We start from the raw sequence: 25,983 nt of genomic DNA on the forward strand, positions 1-25,983 counted from the left end.
ACGCGCTTCCACGGGGCTCGACAGCTATATAGAACTCCACGTTGAGTCGGTCGACGCGCCAACTCCAAGTGCTCAACGCTTGCAACCAATCTACCTGGCGCTCGTGTGAGAATGCCTCCGCGAAACTCCTCGAGAGCTAGGCTCTGGGTTAAGCGTCTTAGAGGACAGATGATCCTTTTCCTAGAGGTCAATCGGGACCAGACACGCCACTCCGGTACCTTGGAATTTCACGGAGGCTCTGCTCCGTTACGTTCCTCAAGGTTGATCGCGTTCCACCCGTATCGTGAGTAAGAAGAAAAAATTAATTGAACAAAATTGTGGAATCTTGCCATTTAATGAAGAACAATTTTCTATATATATATATATATACACCTACACAGTGGGTGGAGCTATTTACATAACTCACGTTTGATCATGTTTTACTTACATCTACAGACGTGAGCATCGATATACACCTCGCATACCTCATCCCGCCGAAAATGGCCATCTTCTTCGATCGTACATATGATTTTACTTAGACATCTGCTTAGAATGGTTAAATAACCTTGACGGCACTCATCGATTTCTGATGGCTGCCGACTCACATAGTCGTGCTAGTTGAACCGTTTGCTGATGCATAATTCAGAAGGAAAGGTGAGAAAGCGACGGGCGAGCACACGCTTCTTCGATTTACATAAGATTCGCCAGAGCTAACATAGCTTTGAAATTCCTCGAGTACCTACTGGTTCCTGTGGCGCAATGCGCGCGATGTACCACGTGTTCGTGAGGTTTTTCTTCCGGTCACGAGATCACAAATCAACGGAGGGACGTTCGTTTCTACGTCGGCGTACCTCTATGAATCGACACGATGCAAAGGCAGGTCGTAGATTAAGCGTAATGGTGCAAAGTATAGAGTTGCACGTCCGTGGATTCTCCTCCGTGGCCTCCGCCTGTGAAGTGCCTCGAGGCGCCGGGGTTCAGCGACACCGATGTACTCTAGCCCGGCTACACGGTGTCATTAGAGTCGCGTGTAACCAGACTTTGTGATCTCGTTTGACGACACTGCAAGTGATTTCACGGAATGGGGCTCTGCGGAAATACGAAAAAAGATATTTTCCCGCCTTCGTTAACCGTGAAGGCGTACACAGGATACGAGACTTGATTCATGATAATTGTCAAAGTTGCGATAGGAAGCGTAGATAGAACGCTCGAGAGATGTAACGTCTTCAGGATTTATCGCGTTTAAATTCAGTTGAAATAAATTACTGGGATATATCGGGAGTTAAATAGAAAAGCAATACAAGTATATATATATATATTTTTTTTTTACTAACGAATGATTATATACGCACTATATTACTAACGCGCTGAACCCTCGCGTATAGTCGATAAATTAATCAAATCGTCAGTTAAAACCTACGAATGAACAGTCATTTCATAATAAAATCCGATTATTATGAAACACCATATATGTATAGGTACTTACATTTCTGTTTTCTGACGTAACAAGAAATTTGTCACGCGAAGCGTTTAGCAATCACAGAAGGAGAGGTCCACGAACAAGGCAGGAAAGTGCGAAACCACATCTTCGCACGGATCGATGTGCTCCTTCAATAATTACACTGCAAATATTTGCGAACGTTTTAGCCAACGAAATACCAAATGAGCTTTTTTTGCCGATATCCTCGAAGCGATTCAGTCCCCGGTTTTTTAGTCCTTCCTGTCTCCACCGATTATACGTGTGTGTGTGTGTGTGTGTGTGTGTATACACCTGTATAATATAAGTTGTGTATTAACTGTTGTTCCATGGGCTGGCAGACGATTCCCGGCAAGATCCCCGGATCCCATGGATTTTTCCTTCCGCGGATCGAAGCAACGATCCGTGAGGCACGATGCAATCTTTTAAAGCATCGAGCAACGATCCATGAGATCCCGGTCGAGGGAGATCTCGGCTTCCGTGAATCCAACCAACGATCCTCCCTGTGATATCGAGCGATCTTTTGCCTGATTAAAAAGGGTAAAGCTTTTGTTTTCTCGAGATCGCGTTATTTGTGGTTGCCTCGGTCGAAACAATGTTGCGCAACCTGCCAGCGATTACGTTAACGGTGATTCATGGTTTCACGCAGAGCAATTGAAATTTGCGGGAAAGTAAACCATCTGGTCTTGTTTTTAACCCTTAAATGCTATACGTTATATAGCTACCTCTAATTTTTTCAACAAAAAGACCTTTATCCTACGTAATAATGTTTCTTCTAACGCAGCACATACTATTTCGTTTCTGTCGAAATCGAATCTAAAGTAATCGAATGAACGCGACATATGCGCCAATACAATAGCGAATCTATTAAAGAAAATCATGATAATGTTACCGCGCGTGAAATTTCACATCAAAATACATTTTTATTTGTATTTTAAAAGCCAATAATATCAAATTAAATATAATTAAATAATTATGATCAAAGATAAGCAGTAAAAAATTTATTGCTTGCGATCGTTACGAATGACAGCTTCAGAACAGAATTCTCGTCAGATAAAATCTCAACCTCTAAGGCTTAATCGAACTGCAAATTAAAAAAAAAAAAAAAAAAAGAGAAAGAAAGAACCAAGAGTACAACGTATCACTTTATCTTTCAAGTAAAATCTTTTAATCTCAGATACACCTTAGAAGCACACCTTGTACTTTATACGATAGGGAGCTCGAGTTCGCCGGGGAGTAGTATGGGTAACGGGTTCGTGGGGGCACACGTTCATTTCGTATTCTTTTCGACGATGCGTCATCCGCCTGGCCAACTGAGGATAAACTTCGACGCCAGACGACGGAGAGGCGATCGGTTGCTCGATCAAATTTCACAAGCTCGGCCGTCCGCCACGCAAACCACTTTGTAATTAGTCTCCCTTTGAACATCTTGTATATTTTTACGGACACGCTCACGGCACCCCGTGATGACGAGAATGAATGCTGACACTGTTCCCGGAGTCAACTTCTTCCGTAATAAATACCTGCCCCTTTGAGATCTCTCTTCACTCCGGTTAAACAGCTCGGCTACTCCTCTCTTGGTAGCAACTAAACGCTCCTTTTTCCCCTTCTTCTTTACCTTCCTATAAATAATATCTTCCGTTTAAAATAAATTATCCTCTAATCCTTGTATAGACTACCTATGCAATGTTTTCTTTCCTACGGATTTCCTCGATTTAACGCTTGATTATCGGTTCTTTTAGCGAAACGAACGTTAATGCACGATAATGGATAATCTTGGCTGCAAAAATATCTACGTTACTCTGTGGTATTCCGATTTCATGAAAATACCTCTCTTACAGGTTGCGGCATCGTGTTCATCCCCCCGTAAAGGTTGAACGAAAGAAGGAAGGATAACGTTCGATTAAAATACCGACCAATATCATCGGTGATCGATGATAATTGACCAATTTGCAAACGAGCCAGGCACGTGTCGTCAACCGACGTGAATGATCCCCTGTTCCATTGAATCATGCGTTACATCACAATGCAATCGCCACACGCTTCGCCGGCGACACTCCATAACGCACCGCGCTTTTCCGTCGAGCAACAGGAATTCCTAGATCGGCCGGAGGTCACGATAATCGACGCGTTTACCTCTTTCGCGATCGAACGCCGCGTAAAAGTATCCAGGTTGATTTATAGCGCGTAATTCGCGCCGCGACGAATTGAAATAACCAATCCTGCTGCTGATTTTCTTAATGAAAGGCACGATTAACAGCACCGCTCATAATTTTCGTTCCTTTGTTCTCTTGATTCGTTATATCTCTGTAAATCATTTACTTGGCTTTATTAAATATCGAGAATATGTTAATAATGTGATGTAATGTTGACTTCGGATCGAGGGTATTTCCACGACAGTGGTTTTTCTTGGGACTACGGTTCTCTCGCGGATCTCTTGTTAATATTGCCAATATTATTGCAAAGATGTTTAGTAATATCGATAATTCGTAACTGGTGACTTGCAAAATGTCTCCTAGAATATTGATTCAGTAATGCAAGATCATCCAGATGTTTCATTCGTAAAACGCGTCCACCGTAGCCATAACTTCAAGCATTAAACGAATACTAAAACTAGAACATCGCGTCACGCGATTTTAAACATAATTAAAGAGACTTTTTCATCCGTTGCAAGTTTTAATAAACGTGATCGAAACGTTTCTTCACGCCAACGTCGTCATACGGATGAAACACGAAGCCCGTTTAAGATCCCTCGAGCAAACGCATCGCTTCTGTCGGCATTGAAATCATCGAAGTTAATCATCGTCGGAGGCGAACGGCCGACAGGGAACAATTAAACGCATGAAAGTGCATTCAACTCGAACGTCTTTCGCATAGCATCAGCTTTGATGACGATCTTTTAAGCAAGATCTTGGGGTAAGTGTTCCAAGGCCATTCTTTAATATTATCAGCCAAACGCAGCGGCGTCTTTATCGCGTTGGTGCATCGATTATCTAACGCAGTAATAACCTTGATTATATAATTATTCGCTTGCTCATATGAGAGGCATCCTCTGCCATTTATTACACTTTTTTTTCCAACCGGTAACGATCCACTGTGTTCGCTTCGCGAAAACCGAACCCGCCTCTTCTACTTCGTTGATGGTCTCTCGCGAGACGCTACACTGCAATTACGCGGGATACTGATGAAATTCAAGGCCGTTCTTCCTGATTCGTACCTACATGTCAATACAAATAGATATGGTAACTTTGCTGTTTACTTTGTATCCACGGTTAATTACACGACCATGTATATTACTGTGTGAAACATTATGACGGGGACACTCTAAACGGTAATCACTGGAACATCTCTTTATTGTTTTTATTATCTCGAATACCTGTATTTTATAACGGAAAATATTCATTTAACTATTCTCTTTCATTTTCCACGTTATATTCATCATCGTCGATATAATCTTTTAATCTCGTGTAAGCGTTGTTACCTTCAAACTCGAAGGAAAGAGTTTTCGAAAGCCTTGATATTTCACAGTCGGATGCGTTACCACTAGCCATGTAGGTAGTTCCAATATTCTCGCAGCCACATCCCACGCACTCACATCCAGGTTTCACACCAAATTCAGCATCGATATCCTGAAAGAAAACATTGAGGAACCAACGCATAAAATTCCAAAGGATAATCCTTGCTTCGTAATCTTCCTTTACAAATTCTTCTACGCTTAAAAGAACATGTATCCAAGTTCGCAAAACATAAAATAAATGTTCAAGCCTAATCGCTATGCAATGAAGGAAGACGGTCAATTAAAAATTGTTTTGATTTTCATGGTGGAAATGCGCGAAATCCAAAGATCTAACGAAGCAGAGTAATTTATCGAAGACCGCAAGTTAGAGCAGCAGATTAGAACGTTATTGGATCGTGTTGCAGTTTCTAGGGATGCTCGTTTTTAAGGATACTCGGAATCGGAATGGAGATGGGCTGGAACAGGAATAGCAAGGGTGACGTAAGCATCCGATCTGAACACGGCTCGCACACCTAGATCGGACTGAGTATTGGTGACTTCACCGACGACAGTGTCGCGACACATCGGTTCAGTCACCACTGCAAATAACCGAAGAAATCGATGAGAAGTGGGTTCCAGAGTCGAGAGCGTTCTCGTGAAAAACCTATGTCAGACGAAAGAGAAACGCTGCAAGTCGATTTTCATAAATAGACATTAATCAATTGTCGACCTTGACGAGAAACAGAAGTAATGCTTTTTTACGCAAGACATGGCGGTTTACCGATTGTTTGAACGGGAAATGATTTATCGAAAGGAAACGTGTTGCTCAAGTTCGAACTGATTTACTTAGAAGCGATTTATGTTGTTTTGTTTCCTCTTGTTTAATTTTCTATAACTTTCTTACGCTCTCTGAAACCAGTCATTTCTTTGTCCTTTATAAGAGATTTAGAAGCACGATTAGTATTGTTAGAGCCTCGGTATTGGTCGTGCGGCATTGCAAACGGGGAGGTTCGTGTCTTGAATGGAAATGAAAATCGTCCCGATAATCGATCAGTGAAAATCACGATGATGACCGCATAGAAATCCAACGAATAACAAAGCGGGTGTTTACTTTCACTGTGTAAAAAGCTCGCTATATACTTTTGCTTTTACGATCGTGATGATACAATCGCTAAATAAAATTTTTGAAGTTGAATTCAAATATCACTGATGGCACTTCGAAATTCTTCCATGAAGATGTGTCCATACCAAAAAAGAAAAGCGCAAAAATTATAAAATTGTAAAATAACAAAAATGGCGAGATACCCGCCCATGAGTATCTCGTTCTCGCATCCGATTCCAATGTTCGATTCAAGGTGACTCACGAACATAGTACGCAAAGTGACCGGATGCATTGACGGTAATTTATCCGCCGTTAAATGGATTCGGCCTTCAATGCTAATTCGTCTAGCGAAAGTCACGGAAATAATCAAAGACACATTAGAGATCGAATGACCGAAACGAACCCGAAATGAAGAGCGTTCCACGATTGAACTGCTCGAGATCAATGCACGACCTCTCGAACAGTGCCATTAACGGAGCAATATGGAACGTGCAAAATTTTTTATGCATGGTCATTAAATCAAGAAGACCATCGCGATAAATAACTTTTATGAAGACGTACATACACACACATATGGCGCTCGCGATTGCGTAGGCTAGCGTGTGTGGGTAGTCTGGCCTTCAAAGTCCTTCGGTGGAAAAGTAGGGACCAGGATCGTCGGCTACGTGGGCTTCCGGTAAGTGGGAGGACTGGATTGAAGGCATCTCTCCATTACGCGTAACTGTACCTACGATTATCGAAAAATTCATCACGTTCCACGGTGGAATCTTCGTAAATTTATGATCGAAATCAATAATATAACAATATGAAAAAGGAACGTGGTAAGTGATATAAAAAACGTGATAAGGTGTAATTCTTAATACGGTACATTTAGAAATATGATATATCTACAACGAAAGTAAATTAAACGTTGAACTTATATTACTTTTTGTTTTCTTTTTATTCAATTTCATTCAGCAATTTTAACTTTTTTCTGTTTACGTTCCTCCTTGCGCTTTTGTTTCTCAGCGGTGTCATGCAGCCGCCTCTTCTTGCGAAGAAGCCATATTTCTTTGGCTCTCTCTTTACGACCATCCATCATGCTCCTATACAACTTGCGATGTTTCTTTTTGATCATTCGTTCTCGTAAATGATACTCTTGCCTCTCCTGCCGTTGCTTCTCCCATGGATCCTCCTTCGTCACTTTTCCAGTTTTGACTTTCATTTTCTATAATTAAAAGTATATACAAAATAAGTATATACAGGTATTCGTATAAGAGTATACACAAGGATGTGTTTGGAGATAGCCAACCTTTTTCAATCGATTTCGTTGTAGTTCTTTCTCACTTATTTCGTCCGACTTTTTACTCGATTCAATTTCCTCCTTCAAATCTTCTTCAGAATCTCTTTCCTCTGTTTCATCTTCTTCTCTTTCCTCTTCATTTTCTGTCTCTTCTTCGGATTCATCTTCATCTAATAAACAAGAAAAATTAATTTTTTACTACTTATTGCCTATTAATAATTATTTAATCAAAATACGAATATGCACCATCGTTAAGCTTAAATTCAGGGTCCATAAGAGCACGTTCCTCTGGTGGAATGTAAGTTTGATCATGGCGACTGTCCGAGAATGGCGAAAGATGTGGTGGAAGTACACAACCCATTAAATATTTCTCTACAGGTAACAATTCTCTAGCATTCACTGAATCAAAAACCCATTGTGGTTGTACATAATATCTATAAAAAACATCAATTAATTAAGGTATTGATTAAAATAATAAAAAAGATATTTCTAAACATTACCTAGAAATATACTGCTTGGTCATACTAGGTCTATCCACTATATGATGCGTTATTGTTTCGTCGTTTTCATCAAATGTCGCCCCAACAAAGAGTAATTTATCCCAAGATACTTCGGCTCCGAAACAACGTAAAATAAAAACTAAAGGCTCTCTTGGTATTTCTCTATTCAAGAAAACTTTCAAACCTTTAAAAATTGTTTTTAACTTTTTTATTTTTTCTGCTTCTCTTATTGCTTCTTCTAGTTTTGTAGCATCATCTTCCTAAAGTGAATAATTATATATGAATGTTAAGAAAACTAAAATATTCAGTTAATTTCTTCATACATTTGCAAATTGATCCATCTCCAATTCTTCATCTTCTGTATTTTGCGATGTAGGATCAAGATTTACTAACGGTACACTCAATGCAGCTATCCTTTCTGATACATATGCTTCCTCATCCACGAGTAACATTTCACTATTATCTACGCATCAAACATTTCTATTACGCAACCATAAAATCGATCATACATAAAAATATTTCAGGAAAATCTTCTTACCACTAGTAGTGAGTTTTGGAGGATAATATAAATTAAGGGTATGATATAGCCTAAAGTTCACAAAGCCTAACATCGTAATATAGAATTCTACAAATATAGACATCATTTTAAAATCAACATCATTTTTTGCTTGGGGCTCAAAACTGAAATGATGAGGCACAATCCAGGTTATTGTTTGTCCTTTAATTTCAGCTTGATAATAATATCCCTTAATGGATACAAATACTTTGCGTAAAGCTTTAGCAGCAATTACAGCATGTAAAAATTCAATTGTCAATCTTCTACATAATAAAGACTGGTCTCTTGGTATATGCTTAAGAGATGGAAATGTACTGAACAAGAAACATAAAGTCAAACAATCATCCAGATCTCTGAGTGCATCAATAAATGTAGGATAACGTTCTTTAACAATGTGATCTAATTTCAAGGTAGGATGATTACTTAGATATCTTTTCATATCTGAAAATTCTTTCAAAGCCCTTGCTCTTCCAACTTTCTTATTAAATACCTAAGGAAATATAATTTTTGTAAATATTTGATCTTTGGATTATAGTATTGTGATATTCAAATTAAACATACCTTTAATTCTCTTAATTTCCATATTATTGGTTCATGCATCAAAAATTGAATGTCTTTTTTGTGATATAATATTTTAATACCAGGTTGTCCCTTCTGTGCCCTTTTACGATTACGTGGTTCTCTTGGATATATGCCCTTCAATATACATAGTCTACGGAAATCTATTAATGTAAGCTGTAACTTTTTCAAGGCAGTTTTCCTTGACATAAATTGTGCTCCTTCCCCAGCCTGATACTACAAATATAAAAGAGATTTTAATAATAAAACAAAAATACTTTTAAAAGATAATCAGTATGTATATTTTCAAATTTCCTCTATTCTTTGTAAGAGAAAATAACCTCAATTACAGTTACATAAATGATTTTCAAGAAAACCATAAATAATCTTAACAAATACCTTTTTCTTTCCTATTACGACCATTTTATACCACAACCTTTATGCAATAAAAATGTAAAACTATATAAACATGTAAAAAATAAGTTACAATAGATTCACGTGCTTCACGCGACAAAATAACAGAAGACTCGCTAAAGAACTTAGAAATATAAAACAGCGCCACCATGTGATAAATCCAATAACATAGTCTGAAACGTTGAATAAAATGGAAGATAGTTGGTGAGAAAAATATAGGACCTGTTATTAATATATCTTATTTTATTGTATTTTTGATTGCGCACAGCACAAACATATAGAAAGTCGTACGTTAGCGTATTATTTAGACATCTTAATTATCTTCATCTGAATCGCTTTCACCATCGCTTTCGTCCTCTAATTCTGGCATAGGAAAACGTAGTATAGCTGCTATTCCAGTAAGTTGATCCAATTCTATATGGAACATTAAAAATATTGTACAAACATTTTAAAATATCAAAACTTGAACAACTTAGAACTCGCTAACTTACGTTCACCAGATACATGCAAACTCGAAAATATTTTTACATCCCCACCAGAATCTCTCACACTTTCAACCAATTCGACATATTCTTTTCTTATATTAACATCTTGACATCTAGATATAATTATTATAATTGTAAATATATGAATATAATATACTATAAAAAAGAAAGATTATTGTACCATTGTTTACCTAAATAATTTATCTGAAATAAGTAATGTTTCAATAGCTTGAGATTCATTAGCTTTCTCAATGTGCTTTTTCCCGTAAAAAGCTCTAGAAGGATCAGTTTGTAATATTGTATAAAATGTCTCTAGTGTTTTCACTTCACTTGATGCTTTCGTATCCGAGATTCGCGACATTACTGTAGGCTCAGCTAATATTTCTATTGTAAAAAAAAAAAAAGAATAAGATGTGCATTATTATATTCACTTATGTAAGTCTGAAGAATTTAATATACCTTTCAGTGAATGTTTGAAACCAGAACTAGAATGCACAAGTAAAAATTTGCCTTTATTTTCTAATACTATTTTATTATCCGATTTAATGGCCTGTTGTATCATGTAATCCATAAATTGATCTTTGACAAAGCCAGGACTTGCAAGAATAATGCATTTCACAATATCAAAATTGATGTGTCTCAAAATTCCTTGCATTATGTTATCATAAAATCTTGTTAAACCCTAAAAAATTTATATAATATGAAAATTTTATTGATGATATTCAACATTAATCTAAACATAAGATTTATATATATATATATATAACCTTTTCATGCTGTGAAACATTTCCTTTTCTCTTTCTAGGGATAACTTGATCTATTTTTACACGAACAATTGTCATATTAGAAGTTATTAAGCAAATATGTGCTATACCTTCTTGCATTACCACGGCAGCAACATCTGCATTCTAAAATATAATAAAATAAAGTATACTGTTTTATAAAATTCCAACAGTGATTTTTGTTATTACTCTTATTATCACAATCTTACTTGTGTAGGATCACATGCAGTATCAACTCTTTCCAAAGAAATAGAATCCCATTTAACTTTGGTAATTGTAAATTTTCTATTTTGTTCTACATCCAGTGTATGATATGCTCCCATCTAAAAATAATTATAAGTCAAATATATTTTTGATAATTTGTTGAATACTTCTAAATTACTTTACCTTAACATATTTATTTTCTTCTACATTTCTACCTTTCAGTCTTAAAACACATGCCTGTGTATCAAAGTCAATACCTTCAACACATATAGTCAAAGTAGTTCTGACTCTATAATTGTTAGAACTACCAGTTGCAGATTCCATTTGCACCTTTCTACAAATATAATAATATTAAATGAAGTATTAAGATTTATTCCATATACAATTAACATTAAAGTTCCTACCTAATAGTGGAACAACTAACAAAATCTCCTTCAGCAATAAGATTATACGCATGCCACATATCTTCTGTATTTTCTGGGACAAGGGACACACTCCTAATAATGTTTTTTTTTTTTCTTTTAAATTCTATTGTTCACTTATATTATGAATCATTAAGAACATTAACACTCACCCCTCTCCATCTTTATCAACATTCTTAAATACAAGCTTCATTTTTCACACGTTTTTTATTTATTAAACCTAAAAATTTTTTATATTAAACATTACATCCTCTTTCTATCAGTCTTAAGCAACTTAATTAATAAATATTAAAATACACTTTTTAAACGAATTTTGATACAATGATTGTGCTGATCTTGTCTTGTCTTACAAGAGTTTCAAAGTTCATTCGACATATTACACAATTAACAACAACAAGAAGTACAAACACTGAAAAAAATTTATTTACGAGACGCTTTTACAAATTATTATATATATTAACTTGAAATCAATGGTATAACAGGTTAAGTTCGTACGATGTCGGGACAATAGTTTTATGATAGCTAACTAAATTACGTAATTACCTTAAGAGTAATTATACAAATCTGTATTTAAGAAAATTCGACACTCCATGTTCTAAGCTTAATTAGAATAGTGTAAAATAAATGGAACCATATGTCAAACATGATACTTTTCTGTCGATCGACAGTCATTATTCCTAGAATGAAGTTTACAGATGGCGTAAAGCAAAATTCCGAAAGATGAAATAAAAAATATTATTAACTAAGAGTTATAGAGCATAGATTGGACTTGTCTCTCATCTGTGTCATAAAGTTTCGCTTTTTACATCAGGAAAATGTCAATTAATTATATCAATTGATTACATTAATTACATTATATATTGATTAGATAATGTACAACTTTGTAAATACATATATATTTATCATAAATGATATTTTTTATACATTCATTATTTATATCTTACATATCGCTTAAGTGCGTGTATTAATTAATTAATAAAAATATTTTGCTCGTTACACAATGCATACATATATACACGTATATACATGCATATATATATATATATTTATTTATTTATTTATTTTTATCTTTCTATTTATATAATTTAAATAATTTTATATACATTTATCGAAATAGTTTTAATAATTTCTTCCTTTCTATTTGATCGTTTTCTTTAATAGCTGCAGAAAATGCTTGTAACTCTTTTTCAACTGTATTTTGTAATGTAGGATCCAATTCAACAGCTTTTGTTAAATCTTTAACAGCGTTTTCTTTATCCCATGCACCTATATATGCTTTACCTCTCTTATATAATGCTTTTACATTATCTAAGAATAATGTATATTATTAACACATTCAATTTGTTTATATGATCTATAGTAGTTAATATGATCTAAAGTAACAAACCTGGATCATGTTTAAGTACTGTTGTGCAATGTTCAATAACTGCATAATATTCCTTTTGAATTAATTTACATTGTGCATAATTTAGAAGCAATGGAGTTTTCAAACGATTTAAAGCTAACCATTCTTCTTCATTTGGTTTTTCACTACATATAACAATAACAAATATGATATAATAAGAGAAGAAAATAGTAAATATATTTATATACTGACCCAAGCATAATTTGTTCCAATATTCCAATGCCTTTAGCATACATCTCACATGCAAGATCATAATTTTTTTCTTTGTATAATGCATTTCCCTTCTCTTTTATGTCTGGAATACTTTTCAATTTCTCATCTTCAGTCATTTGCCATGTCTCTTTTTCATATTCATCTGGTAAGATTACCTTAACAAGTTCTATAAATATGCATATATTTAGATAAGTTATAGAAAAGTAAAAGATAAAAAAGTAATGTTAATTTCATGAGATTGATCGATACCAATTGTAAATTCTAAATCTTGAGGACACTTAATGAGTTCATTCAAATCGTTGTATCCAATTCCATCATTTTGTAAAGCAATTCCGCAGCAATGATAGTTACGCTTCTGTGATTGTGGTTTTGCGACTTCCCTCAAAGTTTTAGACACAAAAGGATATGCTGCAACTAACTGGAATTACAGGTAGTATTAAAATATTAGTTTTAAGTATTAGAATATATTTTTATATTATTACAAACATACACTTTTGTCAATTCTAAAGGAAGCCACTTCATTCAGTGCCATTTTCTGTATAATATTCTCCCATACTTCAAGTTTAAATTGTTTTCCTAAGACAAGTTCCATCGGATTTCCCATTGCTTTGCTATCATCTATTAATGTTTTTCCCGGATCACATTTTGTTGTTTTAAAATGAAAGAGTACCTAAAAATTAATATATGATTCTAGTTACAATTATTAATTTATGCTTATCATAATTAGAATATTAATGTAAATATATGCACTTTAGTTCCAGGTACAAAATTAATAGTTTTGGTTCCTGCATGAATTACAGTTTTTATTATGTATTTCTTGCTTTCCATTTTAATAGTATACAGCAGTTGATAAAACAGAATTTAATAAAAGTCAACCTAAAATAATTTGGGATTATAATACCAATATTATTGTAAAATATTATAACGAATATAATAATTATAGCGACCTTATACTTTATATCACTATGTGGATGAATCAGTCTGTAAATATTAATAATCACAAGTCATTTTTTCCACGTTACTCTCTTTTGAAGGTTGACGTCTTCAGTTGCAACTTTTTAATCGTATCATTGTTGGAATTATTCATCACTTACTAATTCCTTAATAATTCGTATGTTTCCCGTAACAATCTTATACTTCTTACTAAGTCAATAAACCCATACGAAAGTGTGAAATTATCAATAACTTATATCGTAAGTGAAAGACGGTAAGTACACGAGTAGTTAATATATTTTCCGATATGCTATTACTATAAATAGTTAAATCAGATTACTTAAATATTTCTAAATACCAAGTGTGTTATCTAATCATTTAGCTTTTAATACCTAAAAAAACTTGCTTATTAAGGTGATATCTAGCATTTTAAACGTCTTTGAAGAACATTCTCAGTTGTGAAATCCTTAAATATAGTCATCGAAATTATATAATACTACATATTCGAATTCGTTTCATGTATGATAGTAAAATCAATTTTAGATTATTAATAAAATTTCTTCAAGAACAAGTAGTGTAGGAAATCGTAAATGAAACAAAATAAGTGATACATTATTTTAAATTTTGAAATTTTTTATATATAATATACAAGTGCACATTTTATATAATTGAGAAGGTATTCGTATTTTGACCCAATAAATGACTTTGCGCTTTTATATCATAAATAGGACAAGTATTAATTTCGTATTTGTTACGAAATTTGTATAAAGTGAGATTTATCGGTAAATATATATAAACAACATAATATCCATTGCAAATTTGAAACAGTAACTAGTATTCTGTCACTAACAAAATGAGTACAATAGACAAAGTCTTGACAAAGTCTACTCCTACTAAAGATATAAATGGACACAATATCCATAGTAAGTTAACACATTATTTGTTAATATATTTCTATGTTACAGACTTCTAAGTATTTTTACAGTATATCAATAATTTTCAGGTGTGGAAGAAATTCAGATACCTGTACCATGGGGCACCATAAGCGGTCAGTAATTCATCTTTCTTTTCATTAAATTTTTATTAATTATCAAAAATTTTCACTAACTGACGCTAATAAAAATTAAAAGATATCATAGTACAATAATAATCAATTTAGGAAAATGGTGGGGACCAATTGATCAACAACCGATTGTGGCATTGCATGGATGGCAAGATAATGCTGGAACATTTGATAAATTAATTCCATTACTACCATCAAATGTAGCCATTCTAGCTATCGATTTGCCAGGTCATGGTTTATCTTCCCATCTTCCTATTGGACAGTTTTATTATGTATTTTGGGATGGGCTTATTAATCTACGTAGAGTTGCTAAATATTATAAGTGGAACAAGGTTAGCAAGCAATTAAAAGTTATACAACGATCTTTTATAATTCTATATTCTTCTTGTACAAAAGTTCAGTTTTACTAAAGTACTACTAAGTATCTTGCAGTTTTTGATGATGTCATAATATATATAAATTCATATATAAATATGGTCTTAACTTTATAGTGCAGAAATTGTAGCATTATACAATCATCTTTATAATGATTGAATTAATATCATAAAAGTTATTTGGTACAAGGTTGACTGTTATATGCTTATGATAAGTTTTTGCATTCTTCATTATCATTGATATTAATTGCTTCAAATTATGTATTATGAACCATGTAATGTCGTTGTATAACTATAGGACACGTATATATTAAGATGATAACAAACTTTAATTCATCAGCTGCAACTTTGTTTCCTATTAAAATTCTTACTTAAAGATATTTAGTTTTAGGAAGTTTGAATGCCAATATATTTATATACTTAAAATAGTTAAATTTTTTCTCTCCCTGTTTCTCTTCCTTTTTCTTTAAGTAATTGTTTCATTGTGACACAATAATCAATTACCTGTAGGCAAATGGTGGGGTCCCAAAGGGATCCAACCAATAGTGGCATTACATGGACGACAAGACAATGCTGGCAGTTTTGACACTTTGATTCCTCTATTATCTGATGAGATTTCAATACTCTGTTTGGATATGCCCGGTCATGGTTTATCTTCCCATTATCCAAAGTGTCAGTACTATTATGTTTATTGGGATGGTATTATTCTACTACGTAGAATTGTGAAATATTTCAAGTGGACAAAGGTTAGCGAGTGGATTCAGTCTCACCACTCCTTAGTTTAAATAAATGTTATTATACATAATGTATAATACCACAAACCTTATTTTATTATTGTTTTTATATAAATGTAACAGTCAGCCTTGAAAATGTGTTCTAAACTGTATATCTGACTATCTATATGTTGCATTATATAAGATATGTGCCTTATAAGACCAAAGTGCATGATACATACATATATATATATATATACATATACATATACGCACATATTTTTGTACATACATAATGACTTATTTTAAATCAATATTAATTTTTGTTTGCTTTTGCTTTATGTATACCTTTGTACATAATCAAATGTCATTTCCATAGGTGAAATTACTTGGACATTCCTTAGGAGGAGCAATATCATTTTTATATGCTGCATCTTTTCCTGATGAAGTAGAATTCATGATAAGTTTAGATATTGCAAGTCCTAGTGTAAAAGATATAACAAAAAGTCCTGATATAATTAGTGATAATATCGACAAATTTCTAAAATATGAATCACTACAATCTGGTGGTGGTCCATCCTACGATTATAATGAAGTGCTTGAAATTGTTGAAGATGCTTATAAAGGTTCCATAACTAAAGAAGGCGCAATAATATTAATGAAACGTGGTTTACGACCCGCCAGTGAACCTAAGCGATATTATTTTTCACGTGATCCGCGATTGAAGGTAAAATATCTTACATAAAATATTAGATGTGTTATGTATTGATTTTATATTAATATTAATATTAATTTTTAGGTTTCTGCATTGGGTATGATATCTTTGGATCTAGTACTTGCATATGCATCTCGAATAAAGTGCGCTTATCTTAATATTCGTGCTGTACCCGGGATGATGTTTGATAATCCAGAATCTTATGAAAAAGTATTAGATGAAATAAAACTAGGTGCTAAAAGGTTTGAATACCACAAAGTAGAAGGAACTCATCATGTACATTTAAATAATCCTGAAAGAATTGCACCTATAATTAACAATTTCATAAGTACTTAATGATTAAATATTTTTAACTGTAAACTGTGAAAGTAAGTAGCAGTTGTTAAACTAGTAAAAATTAGTCTTATATGCAAGCTACATTAGCTGCGTACATAGGATTCCAAATATTTAATTTAGACATAATTATTTTAATATATATATATAGTATGATATTGGGTTGTCCGAAAAGTTCGTTCGGATTTTTAAGGAAAATTTAAATTTAAATTTATTAAATTATATACATTTATTAAATTATATAGATGTCATTTTCTTCCACAACTCCTCCCCATCTTTCATGCAACTTGAATATTCCATCCTTGCAGAATCTCTCAGGTTTTTCGGCTAAAAATTTTTCAATATGAATTTTTATATCGATCGAAGAGTTAAAGTTTTTAATTCCATTAAGGGAATTTTGTAATGACCTAAATAGGTGAAAAGGTGAGGGTGCAATGTCTGGTGAATATGATGGGTGGGATAACATATCTCAACCAAGCTCCAATAGCTTTTGTCAAGTAATTAAAGATACACGAGGCCGCGTATTGTTCTGCTAAAACATGACGTCCTTCCGATTCGCTAGTTCTGATCGTTTCTGTCCAATTGCTGTTTTCAGTTCGTCATATTGCGAACAATACTTTTCCTAATTTATTGTCTGATTGTTTGGTAGAAGCTCGTAATACAGGATTCCTTTTCAGTCCCATCAGACACAGAACATGACTCTCTTCGGATGAAGACCGACTTTTGGGCTGGCTAAAGGTGATTCATTCCGCTTTCCCCAAGATCTTTTCCGCTCAACAGCTTATATCTTGTTTGCTGCTTATGTGGTATTTTTACCTTTCAGGTAGAAGAAAAGCATCAACTGCCTATAATGCACTTTGTTTCCTTCCATATTTAAGAGCGCATAAAATTAACAAAAATTAATAAAATTTAATGAAACTTTTTTTAAAAAATTATAATTTAGAATATGTACACATGTCATTTGTTTTTAATCAATCTGATATATATCTGTTCTAATGCCACTTATCGAAAATCGGCATGAACTTCCAGGCAACCCAATATCTAAACAATGAGTATTTCCACATTTGTGCTTCAGATCAATAGATTTAATTTATTAAAAGTACAACGATTTCATAAAATATTTGATATATGTATAAATATACACAGAGTTATTTATTAAAATTATACTATTTTTTTTAAATAGTAATGAAAGAATAATATATTTTTCATTGCATCAAATTCTTCCATTTTTACAAAATAATAAATTAAGAAATGACTACATATCACAATTTTCGAAAAAATACTATTCCAATTGATATCTTAGTATCAGTAGTACTCTACCGATTACAAATAAAACTACAATTTTTCTTTTTGCAGTTTATTTAAAAATGAGTCATGAGTTAAAAATATCTCAAAAATAATAAATGTTACTAGTTACAAGGCCAATGAACAATGTTTTTATAGTATTTAGTGGTATATTATTTTAATGGGTATTATATTTACTAGCCAACGGCGATAAAGCATTAAAATTTTACTAACGCAGCGCAGCGAACTTATACCGGTTTATGCTTCTACGCATAACTTAGCGATAAATGACCTCAAAGCGATATACATTATCATTTCGTTTTTTTTTTTTTTGTATTAACTTAATTTCCATAATTTTAACGAAAAGAAAAACGATTTTGGTACTATATGCAAATGTAACTCATTTTTGAAAAATTTCTGTTTATAATTTATTGTAATAAATAATTGTGAGAAGGATCCGAAAAAGTTTATTATTTCATTTTTCTCATAAAAATTAGACCGAATTTCAAATTGCAACATTCTTTCAAGTTATTATTGAGAGCTGCGTTATCATTCAGACGAAATTACAAAGAAAATGATATACGAGAGATAAAGATGCTATTGATACAGATGTTTTTAGGCTACCTATAATGGTCAAACCAAGAAGTTTCAATATCAATTTGTTTACTCAGCTGGTAAGCTAACGCCACGTAGAAATATAAATTTATATATTGAGACCTTATTCGGCACAGCTGTTACATACCAGTTCTTCTTAAATTTTTGTTCAATAAAGAGCGATTATAAGAGATAGATTTATAAAGAATGTTTATGTCTTATCAACGAACAGGTAAGCAAGAGTTAATAAAGTATTAATCGATGTTTTAAAACCTCTTATAAATTACAATTTTGAAATATAATGAAAGTATCGTAACCGATGGATAATCATTATAAATGCTTCGATTTATACATGATATTAATTTTAAACAATATTTTATACACAATACTAGCAGTATAATTTTTAAAATATTTCTATAAAGATTGAAATCTAAAGTTATACTTGTCGGTAGAATTTAACGTTGGAGTATTATATAGCTTTTTGTCGAATTATTGGTTTAGGTCGTTATCAGGTAACTTCTGAAACGAACTTATCCTATCGTACATACACGTTCTGCGTGTCAGTAATTACGAGCGATGATAATGCCGTCACACGTAAAAAATGAACGTGAATATTCCATTTCTACAGGTGAACACCGTTCGTACTTGTCCACGCGTTTTCTTTTCGTATTTCTATAGGAACGATTCGTCTCTATTATAGAATTCATCGTATTAGATCATCGTCGTACCGTAAGTATATATTTTCTTTATTCTATAAAATTACGTAACTAAAATAATCAAACATTTTATTTTAACACATTACTAGACAGTATAGATTCTTATATTTAGTTTGTTTTTTTTTTTCGTTAGTTCAATACTATCGTTTTGAATTATCAGTCTGATGCATCGATCCCAACGATCAACAAACTTTTCACTTGAAAGTTTGTTCGTTCGGCTCGAGTTATCAAACTGAATGGATGTACTTCGTTCCCGACATAAAATCGACTTGTCATGGAGCGAAATTTCATATATACTTCTGGAGATATTTGCGATATTCCGTTGCACGTTGTTGTAATTCTCGATCAGTTGGAGTATACGCAGCGTAAGTTCGCAAACGTGCTTTTGCAAGTTCCAGATCCTATTTATAAATAATTTTTTTTTGTGTAATATATAGTAAGATTCACTGTTACCTAACTACTGATTACGTAACACAGCATAAAAAATGAAAGATGTTAGGTTCTATTATGAAGTGTCTATAATATACATTTCGTGCTGAATTAATCTTAATGATAATACCGATTACCTTTACAAATTTTCGATTACGAGCCAATGATTCTTCCGAGTTTATACGAAAAATAGGCGTCAGCAATCGATCCAAGCATTTTTCATCTTGTTTTTCCGAAGAAGTATTATGCGTAGAATCGTTATCAGGCATTATCGATGTTATTATTTACGATCTTCATATTCATAATTCACCATTTTGTTTAAGTTTTATCATAATTTTTAGTTTTATTAAATTTTGTATTTTAAAGGAATTATTAATATACTTTGTTTCGCGTGTATACATGACCACAGTGTATATATTTTAAAAAATGTGGTTTCTATAGAAATGTACCTATGGCAACATAAATCGATATGCTTGCGTCAACGAATATGTATGTTGTTGACGGAACTGAATGCGTGTTAAAGGATTAGGGACTTTTGTTTATTATACTTTAAAATAACTTAAATAAATTATATTTAACAAATTGGTACTTATAATCTTGTTACTCTTATATAAGAAATCTTGGTATATCTAAGGATGTATGGAGAATGTATCTCAATATGAATGTAGCTCAATAATATATTTTGATAAAAGAACAAAATTCTTTTCTCCTCTGGTATATGTTTTCTTTATTTGCTATTTTATTTATTCTCCTAGGTTTTGCGAAGTTGGCTGTAAAAAAATATATATAATTTTTTAATCTAAACTTTTAGCAAACAATGTAACTACGATACTTACAAGAATATATATATGACTCGGTATTGACCGCTCTACTAACTCCGAAAGCCGCGCTTTGCTTAATTTATGTTCTTCATCTACATGTAACATATAAATATAACTAAAAATAAAACATAATTCAAGACATAATTAATAAAAATACATTAACCAATAAAATTATTACCAGCGGGAACTGTTAGAGACAATGATGGAAGTTGTACAAAACCTGCCACCAATGGTCGTAAAATCCATTCAACTTTTCTTTCATTTTTTGGAAGTATGTAAATGTCGATCTAAGAAAAAAAAATGACCAAATTAATAATCATATTATGAGGTTTTACAGTTTAAAATGAGTGCTCACTTGTTTTTGTCCAGCAAACATAAAGGCATCACTAGCTTCCATAGTCAGTCGCAATGTAATTATATTGTCAGAATGATTTTTTATAAAATATGATATTAGTAATGGTGTACGGACCCAACCATGAGCAGGTATTTTGGCTTCCAAACAAATTAGAGCATCCTCAACTTTTAGAGGTGCTAAAGTAACACTGCTGCTGGTTTCTAATGCATTATCATCATTTGCACTGAAATAGCAACTATTAGTATTATATTATTTAACCATTTTAGAATTTTATATACCTTTGCTTACCGTTTCCATTTAATAGTATAGACTCCTGTACTAATAGGTACAAATAGCTCATTATTTGCTTTTGGTATCAAACAATACACATCCGTACCTGTTTCATTTGCAGAAAGTGTAATACCACTTAAAACAGATACTTCCTTATTTCCATTTTCCCTTTCTATTAAATTTCCCTATATAATTATATAATTAACATAATTATGATGTCCAGTAGAAGATTAATAATTATCAGAAATATTATTTACCAATTTTATAGAAGTATTTATAATATTTATAGGCCATGGAGACATACAAACAATGTGAGGCATCATTATAAATGGTTCATTAATGAAACCTTTCGTCAGTGGTTCAAAAAGAGTGGTATAAAATAATGTTGACACTTCAAATGGCTTTCTAACTGATAATGAATATGTTAATTCTTTTGATCCTTTAATTTGTTTAGATCTTGTGTATTCTACCTGTTATGAAATTGACATTATTTTATTTTACAAAAATTAAAGGGTTAAAAGAGTACAATGTATACCTTTATATGAATATCTTGATCTCCAACTTTGTGAGCCCTTAAGTATACAGTTTGGTGAGTAACGCAATCCTTTTCCAAATTATCAATTGGTATTGATATTACCGACTGCGTATTATTCATTGTCAAACTTAATTCCGCTACAATTTAACGAATCGTTATTGACAAATGTGTGTAATGTGTAATAAATGGCAGTATAGACTTTTGTGGTAAGTTACATACGTACTTGACTCTTCATTTGCTCCATCAGACACAAGTGATACATTCAAAAATGCTGATGATATTTTTTCATTAGTAACAATAGATATATTAATAGGTAGCCATTCTCCTAAAAGTGCTGGATTGTTGGATTCAGTACTTATACTCAGAGTAGATTCTTCTTGTTTTATTTCGGCACTGACTAATGATTGTATTGTTTCAAACTCTCCTCTACTATTGTAAATATAAAATGCATTAGTCTTCTGCATAAATATCTGTCAGTATTTTAAACATACCGAAGCTGTTGTATTTCAGGATATAATCGACTCAAAAAATTTGTATCTCTCCTTACAGCAGAAAATCTCAAAATAATACAGCACGTTTTATCACTACTCATATATAATGAGATTGTCGTAATACGTATTTCGCTACTCTCATTTTGTTGTGGGGCTTCAAATTGATAAGGAAATTTTCTCATTTCTTTCCCGTGAAAAATAAGATTATTATGTTCAGCATCAGCAACGACGAATTCTGAATTATATCCTGGACTATTAACCGTTATTGATACTTTAGAAAATTCAACACTATTGCTGTATGAATTTCTGAATAAAACAAAACAAAACATTCTGTTATACAAGTTGTTTTTTTCTATATATATAAAAATAATGTGAGCTTGTAAAATTACCTAATAATGACTTCCACAGTAACCATAGAATTAACAGTATACTTTGGCTGCAAAAATCTTGCTTTAACTTCTATAAACGAACTCATGTTATTATCATCAATTGTAAAGACAATTGGTTCTGACTTATTTAGTTCCACTACCCAGTCTTCTACTGCAGAATATCTCACATCATCGGGTAAGTCAGATTCCGGAGTTGGTGGTTTTTTCTGGAATTTAATATTTTGCTTAATTGTTTAATTACAAATGCTTATACAAAATTTAAATAAAAGTTACTCACATGAAGAATATTAATGATGTTATTATAGACAGCATCTTTATAATCCTCTGAAAACGTGGTAGAAGGTCCCAAAGCTTCAAATGCCAAGGCGATGTAGTCTTGAACACTTGCACAGAGATATGCCGCACGTAAAGCATTCTTTAAGATATTTGTGAGTAAGACAGGCCACCGTTCCCCGTGATAGTCCCACAACATGTGCATCAATAATCTGGCCAATCAAATTTTATGATTTTGATGTTAAGTTATGAAATATGTCTAGAGGAAATAATGTTAGAGTCAACTTTTGAACTAATGAATACTATAAAATTCTTTTAGTAGCGTCAATAAATTTATATAAGTACAATAATATTTAATTTTTGACTTACGTTAGAACTTTCTCATAATCTTTAGAATTATAATATTCTTCAGCCATTTGTACGACTGAAACACAATTACTATGCATATTATTAAGTAAAAATGTATATAGCTTCTAATTAAATATATCATACCTAATACTCTCCTCATTCTTGGACACCTATATATCTTAAATTGTGAAATTGCGTTGCCCAGTAAAGCAATGATTATATTCTGAAAATATAATGTAGTTTTAGATTAAAGTCATTTCTAGTTATAGATAAATATATATTTTTGACTGAGAAAGTATTAAATATGTTTCATACAGAATGATTAACTGTGTATTTTTCTTTATATTGTAAAGCCTGTATAGCAAGTGCTTTTTTTATGGGATCTATGGGTTCTGCACTAAATTTTCCAGGACACCATGGTCGTTGCCCATAGAATTCAAGTTTTTCTTCGCCTGCTAACGGGTCTGGATCTGGATAACTAGTAACATTCTAGAATAATACATATAATGCTTAAAAATTTTGTATATAAAAATACCATTTGTATTAAATGTACTAATTTTTATACCTGACAAAGTTCTTTACAAGCTGCTTGCCTTAAGCCTGCATGATGAGCTGCTGATTGAAAATAATATCCAGGGTGCTGAGTTTGAACACCAGGAAGTCCCTGTCGAATAGCATCATCAAATAATTCTGCAAATATAGAAAACTGACTACACATCCAAGCATGATGTTCAAATATAAGTTCCTTTGGACCAGTCCATATTTTGAATCTGCATTACCAATTTAATGTTATTGTAACAGTACTTATTATATTATATATTCCTTATGTTATTACGTATATTTCTGACCTGTCAGTATGAAGTCTAAATTGCGATATAGCATCTTTAGGAACATTTAAGTTGAACATTACTTTACATAACTTATAATTTATAAAACAAGCAATAGTTGTAATTTCCATCACATTTGTGTCTGTTATTGGTATTTCCAATAAGTGATTATATGCTTGAGTATAATGCCTATAAAATAATTTTGTACCTTTTATTTGTACTCAAAATCTTTTCCAATGTTATTATACTTACTTCTGAGCTAAATTTTGATCTTGTCTTAATTCATTTAAAAATGCCATCTTAAATTGATGACGTACAGATAAATGTTTGTATGCATTTTTTTGCATAGTTTTATTAAGTTGATCTCTATGGCCTTTGACAATACGATATTCATGATGATAAAAGTTTTGTGCTAGATCATATAATGCACTTTCTAGTCTGAAATAAATATAAATATGTGTAACTAAAGCATATAATCAAAAGTAGAGATTTACAATTAGTTTATTAATTACCTAGATATATATCCTAGTAAATGATTTCCATGTGGCAAAACGTATAATAACTTTGGAGATAGTTCACATGCTCCACAGACAGCTGTGGCACGTTCAGTTGCAATAGTATCTTCAGAACCAGGTGGAGGTTGTGTACAATGTTGTATAAGTACTACAGCTATTTTTGTAGTTCTTCCATCTAAAGCATTTCTAAAAGTGCAAGCAGTCAAAAGTATTGATTACAATATTTTTTAATGAATAATATTAATGATATCTAAAATAATTTGTACCTAACAGATTGTACTTTAGAAGCACATTCCATCTTTTTCTCGTTCCATTGAGGATCATTCCAATCTAAATTATAAAATACAACAACAACTGCTGGAATTTCATTAAGATATTTATTCATCCAATTACGTTTCAATATTCCTTTGGGCCTATAATATTCATATGAATTCCTCTGAAATATATCAATAAGATTTTAGTAATTCAATAACCACATACATGAATTATGTTGTACAATTATATATGGTATAATATACCTTGGGTTTTACTGTAGGGAATTCATGAGTAGGGCTAAGTGATTTAAATTGTATGGCAGAACTTTCTAATCTGCGATTATTACTGAATGCATCCCAAATTGACCGATGTACAGGATTTGCAATGTCTAAACCAGTTAAGCCAATAAGAGCTAGTGGCTTAGTAACTAATTCTGGTGGTAATTCACACATAATTAAGGATTAACTGTAAAATTTTCTTATTAATCGTATGTATTATACATATAAAGAAAATATATATATTATATAAATATATATATATAATATAAATTGTATTTGACATGAAATAACTATTTATATATGTTTAAACACATACCCAACTATTTAAACAATTAACTACATTGAAGAAAACACTATTGAATTAAATTTTGTGAACAAGAAATAATACCAGAGATTGATAAATTGATACCTAATACTATTCGACGTGTCTATGTGTACTTTGACAGTTTAGGTTATGTGTTGTTCTTTGATGATATTGTGTATCTGTATGGACATAGGAATATCCATGTGTATCTGCAACTACTAGTGCCCTCTAATATCATTATCATAATGATTGCGAAAGATACTAAAATAATAATTGGATCAAATATTGTAATA

The 25,983-nt window shown here is 32.3% G+C and overlaps 5 protein-coding genes across 8 annotated transcripts; 1 reads left to right on the top strand and 4 right to left on the bottom strand.

Annotated features, from left to right (window-relative positions):
• Nucleotides 1–6,897: 6,897 nt before the first annotated feature.
• LOC132904786 (pescadillo homolog) lies at nucleotides 6,898–9,499 on the bottom strand. The gene is made up of 8 exons (XM_060955489.1): nucleotides 9,350–9,499; nucleotides 8,954–9,187; nucleotides 8,375–8,882; nucleotides 8,160–8,299; nucleotides 7,837–8,096; nucleotides 7,583–7,770; nucleotides 7,346–7,506; nucleotides 6,898–7,261 (listed from the first exon to the last, which is right to left on the bottom strand). The coding sequence occupies exons 1-8, from the start codon at nucleotides 9,371–9,373 to the stop codon at nucleotides 7,004–7,006; spliced, it is 1,773 nt and encodes a 590-aa protein (XP_060811472.1). The 5' UTR covers nucleotides 9,374–9,499; the 3' UTR covers nucleotides 6,898–7,003.
• An 88-nt stretch (nucleotides 9,500–9,587) lies between these two features.
• LOC132904793 (protein pelota) lies at nucleotides 9,588–11,477 on the bottom strand. The gene is made up of 9 exons (XM_060955500.1): nucleotides 11,410–11,477; nucleotides 11,240–11,332; nucleotides 11,019–11,169; nucleotides 10,841–10,954; nucleotides 10,617–10,757; nucleotides 10,309–10,531; nucleotides 10,041–10,233; nucleotides 9,856–9,962; nucleotides 9,588–9,778 (listed from the first exon to the last, which is right to left on the bottom strand). The coding sequence occupies exons 1-9, from the start codon at nucleotides 11,448–11,450 to the stop codon at nucleotides 9,678–9,680; spliced, it is 1,164 nt and encodes a 387-aa protein (XP_060811483.1). The 5' UTR covers nucleotides 11,451–11,477; the 3' UTR covers nucleotides 9,588–9,677.
• Nucleotides 11,478–11,826: 349 nt separating this feature from the next.
• LOC132904797 (aryl-hydrocarbon-interacting protein-like 1) lies at nucleotides 11,827–13,961 on the bottom strand. The gene is made up of 7 exons (XM_060955506.1): nucleotides 13,823–13,961; nucleotides 13,626–13,751; nucleotides 13,366–13,545; nucleotides 13,125–13,293; nucleotides 12,855–13,041; nucleotides 12,645–12,787; nucleotides 11,827–12,565 (listed from the first exon to the last, which is right to left on the bottom strand). Exons 2-7 carry the CDS (start codon nucleotides 13,701–13,703, stop codon nucleotides 12,363–12,365), a joined length of 960 nt encoding a protein of 319 aa, XP_060811489.1. The 5' UTR covers nucleotides 13,704–13,751; nucleotides 13,823–13,961; the 3' UTR covers nucleotides 11,827–12,362.
• On the top strand, nucleotides 13,944–18,746 carry LOC132904799 (probable serine hydrolase). 3 transcript variants are annotated; one of them, XM_060955507.1, is made up of 7 exons: nucleotides 13,944–14,082; nucleotides 14,537–14,731; nucleotides 14,812–14,856; nucleotides 14,968–15,203; nucleotides 16,338–16,685; nucleotides 16,758–17,041; nucleotides 18,363–18,746. In XM_060955507.1, the coding sequence occupies exons 2-6, from the start codon at nucleotides 14,662–14,664 to the stop codon at nucleotides 17,007–17,009; spliced, it is 951 nt and encodes a 316-aa protein (XP_060811490.1). In that variant the 5' UTR covers nucleotides 13,944–14,082; nucleotides 14,537–14,661; the 3' UTR covers nucleotides 17,010–17,041; nucleotides 18,363–18,746. The 3 variants fall into 3 exon arrangements, with proteins under 3 accessions (XP_060811490.1, XP_060811491.1, XP_060811492.1); XM_060955508.1 differs by lacking the exon at nucleotides 14,968–15,203 and adding an exon at nucleotides 15,756–15,991; XM_060955509.1 differs by lacking the exon at nucleotides 13,944–14,082 and adding an exon at nucleotides 14,307–14,327.
• Nucleotides 18,747–20,584: 1,838 nt separating this feature from the next.
• Nucleotides 20,585–25,937, bottom strand: LOC132904782 (trafficking protein particle complex subunit 11). Of its 2 annotated transcripts, XM_060955485.1 has the most exons (21): nucleotides 25,703–25,933; nucleotides 25,372–25,573; nucleotides 25,120–25,289; nucleotides 24,851–25,039; nucleotides 24,591–24,776; nucleotides 24,360–24,527; nucleotides 24,077–24,281; nucleotides 23,827–24,000; nucleotides 23,656–23,734; nucleotides 23,533–23,587; nucleotides 23,168–23,375; nucleotides 22,891–23,096; nucleotides 22,502–22,807; nucleotides 22,234–22,439; nucleotides 22,011–22,147; nucleotides 21,733–21,945; nucleotides 21,494–21,660; nucleotides 21,206–21,428; nucleotides 21,029–21,137; nucleotides 20,866–20,942; nucleotides 20,585–20,799 (listed from the first exon to the last, which is right to left on the bottom strand). In XM_060955485.1, exons 2-21 carry the CDS (start codon nucleotides 25,558–25,560, stop codon nucleotides 20,773–20,775), a joined length of 3,294 nt encoding a protein of 1,097 aa, XP_060811468.1. In that variant the 5' UTR covers nucleotides 25,561–25,573; nucleotides 25,703–25,933; the 3' UTR covers nucleotides 20,585–20,772. The 2 variants fall into 2 exon arrangements, with proteins under 2 accessions (XP_060811468.1, XP_060811469.1); XM_060955486.1 differs by lacking the exon at nucleotides 20,585–20,799 and having other exon boundaries at nucleotides 20,866–20,965; nucleotides 25,703–25,937.
• Between the last annotated feature and the right edge of the window lie 46 nt (nucleotides 25,938–25,983).

The sequence above is a fragment of the Bombus pascuorum genome, chromosome 3, assembly GCF_905332965.1.
Source record: "Bombus pascuorum chromosome 3, iyBomPasc1.1, whole genome shotgun sequence".
In the NCBI taxonomy this organism is placed as follows: domain Eukaryota; kingdom Metazoa; phylum Arthropoda; class Insecta; order Hymenoptera; family Apidae; genus Bombus; species Bombus pascuorum.